The sequence below is a fragment of the Physeter macrocephalus genome, unplaced genomic scaffold (assembly GCF_002837175.3).
Source record: "Physeter macrocephalus isolate SW-GA unplaced genomic scaffold, ASM283717v5 random_274, whole genome shotgun sequence".
NCBI classification, from domain to species: Eukaryota; Metazoa; Chordata; class Mammalia; order Artiodactyla; family Physeteridae; genus Physeter; species Physeter macrocephalus.
In genome coordinates, this window is record NW_021145609.1 from 1 (window position 1) to 2,787 (window position 2,787).

At 50.3% G+C, this 2,787-nt stretch overlaps 1 protein-coding gene across 1 annotated transcript in view; it reads left to right on the forward strand.

Annotated features, from left to right (window-relative positions):
- Positions 1-1,227: 1,227 nt before the first annotated feature.
- Positions 1,228-2,787, forward strand: part of PITPNA (phosphatidylinositol transfer protein alpha) — a gene marked incomplete at its 5' end in the record, with an annotated part of 36,238 nt that continues 34,678 nt past the window's right edge. Inside the window, one exon of the mRNA XM_055082863.1 lies at positions 1,228-1,258. Coding sequence (XP_054938838.1) covers positions 1,228-1,258 — 31 coding nt within the window. The remainder of the gene's footprint in view (positions 1,259-2,787) is intronic.

Genomic DNA, 2,787 nt, shown 5'->3' on the forward strand with positions numbered 1-2,787 from the left:
TATTTGAGTCATTATGGAGGAAGGGGAGTTAGCAGGCAGTAGAGACTTGGAGCCCATTTTGTTTTTCCTGCTACTTTTCTGCTCTGTGCCTTGCCTTGAGTGTGAAGTTTTTCTCAGATCCCTCTGGATGTCTCTTGCTCTCTGGGGACCTTTGTGGGACTAGAAACTAGTGAGCAGGCTCTTTACCAGCCTGGAGCGAGGATCCCAATTGGCAGGACCACTGCATAGGAAGGAGAGCGTAGCAGCACGTGCTTCACCAAGCATGCAAGATGCTGGAGAATCCAGGGGGTTCCACCTAGGGTCTGGGAACTGAGAATCTAAGCTTGGGAGCTGACTTGATTCATAGGAATACAACCAGGCGTTTTTGTCTCAGCTCTCTGACCTCACAGTTTGAGCTGGGGGTTGGCCGTTGCTCTGCATTACAAATGCAAGCCACCCAGAGAAGGGCCGCTGGCCCTCGGCCCTCGCACCTCTGTGTGTGGAGTTCTGACCAGTGTGGGACTTTGCTGGCCATGGCTTCTCCATCAGGTGATTGATTGATGGTACCTCCAACAATTGGTAGTCATTGAAATGGAGAAGGAAAAGAAAGTGATCAGTTGGGGTGTCTTTGGACAGCTTCTGGAGGTCAGGACATAAGTTAGGTGTCCTCTCTTGATGGCTTTGTGGTAGTAGCTTGTATTGTAATATCTGGCCCCAGAGCAGAGATGGTTGGTGCATGCTCTGAGGGTGATTAATTCTCCAAGGAGCTTGGCCCCTTCCTAGCCTTTCACCTTGAGGGCTGTTGTTGGGAGGTTGGGTCCACAGAGAGGTAAATCCCCAGGACCTGCTTCTTTGGGTCTGAATCCTCATCTTGGCTTTGGAGTTTGCAGGGGTGAGTCCTCCTGTCTTAACCTCCTGTGTTAAAGGAGAGAGGTAGACCCATTGGCGAGTTTTGTTGGGGAAGATATGAGTAGGAGAGAGGGAGAAGAAGAAAGCTCCAAACGTGAGTCAGAGGCCTGGGAAGTAGCTGGTAAGGGGACAGGTTTGCACTGAATCACAGGGTTCTCAATGAAGTGCCAGAAGGGACAGAGGGTCGTAGCCTTGAAGCACTCAGGGGGCCATTCTCTGCTGGGTTTTTGACAGGGAGTGTAGTGTCATGTGCAACGAAACATTTAATACCATTCTAAGATGATGCTTTAAGAGCAGGTTTCAGAGCCTGAAGTTGATACTCTTTTCCCTCTCTTGCAGTCGAGTCATCCTACCTGTGTCTGTAGAAGAGGTAAGTCCTTTTTCTTCTCTTTATTCGTAGTTGGATATACTTGCTTGTGACCCTTAGCTCAGTCGGGCTCCTAGCGGCCCACACTAGTATCTTCTTTTGGTTTTCATGTTTGTTCTAGCATAGATAATCAGTACTCGATGTGAATTTTCCTGGTGCAATTTTCAGTTGAAGGAAGGCGCTTATGTATCTGACCAGCTCTGCAACCTGCCTCAAGCTGTTGACCAGCGAGATAACTTTGAATAGACACGAAACCATCCCCTCTTACCTGCTAGAACTCAGCCTGTTTGGGGACATGTTACTGAGGGGATTAAGTACGTGCATTTCTGTGACTCAACAGGGAAGTGTGCAGGCTCTCTCTGGTTGTGTGACAAACCAGCAGGACTGGAAATCTCTGAGGCCCTTCCTAAGCATACTCTAGGTGACTGCTAGGAAGACTGAGGCCCAGAACCCTTCTTTTATGTAGGGCAGGGAATGACAGATGGGCTTGGCTTGCCCTCTGTCCTTTTATGGTTCTTGGGCCTGACGGTCCTGTGTATAGGGATCTGGCAGGATTTGCCACAAAAAGGTTCACAGGCCCGGCTGACTCAGAGTTGGTCTCCGGGACAGCAGAAGACTGTCACAGAGCCTCCCTTGTCCCGCCCTTTCTCTGAACTTCCTTCACTATCCTCTCCCAGCTCAGCCTTGTTCTTTGCTCCCTTTGGAATCCATAGGCCCCTCAGCTTTCAGTTAAGCTCGACTTTGGGTGAAGCTGCTCAGCCAGTATGGTGCCCTCAGTCGCTCTCTTTCCTGCAGTGTCAGCTCTTGTGATAACTTCCACCCTGTTCCAAATATGAAATGGACCTTCGAAAAATGAGATCAGGCCAACAGAGCCTGCAGCACACTTGAGATGAGACAAATGGCCTCTTGGCGCCCAAAGAGGGTGGGCAGGCATTGGCCCCCCGGAGGATTGTCTCTAGTGGTGGGCTGTACGTCTGTTAAGAGCTGTGGAGACCTGGGGGAGGGGTCAGGGTGGGCCTTGAATGTGATGTGGGAGTTCTGAGAAAGGAGGATAAAAGAAATGAGACTGGGGAAGCTGGGGGAGGGGATGGCTGCGTAGATGCTGCGATCCCTGGAGGCCCCTGAGATGTACATGGGGCCTGGGAACCACAGGCTTGGGCTGAGAGCTGTTGGCTTGGGGGAGCCCTGCTAACCCATCTCCTTTGGGGTCCTTGCTCTCTTTATGAAAAAACAGCAAGTGATGATTTTCCAAACCAGGAGGCCAAGCAGGAAGGCCCAGCACGTTACTTGCCTTGAAACTTGGCGGTCCGATGCCTCTCTCTCTGCTGTACAGGAGGATCCCACACCCTAGTGAGGAAGATGTCCCCCGGGAGTTCAGGACTACCTCAAAGTGGTGTTTAGGGGTGAAGTGGATCTTTTTTACAGGGAGTTTCTTTTTTTAAAAATATTTATTTATTTATTTATTTATTTATTTATTTATGGCTGTGTTGGGTCTTCGTTGCTGCGCGCGGGCCTTCCCTAGTTGCAGTGAG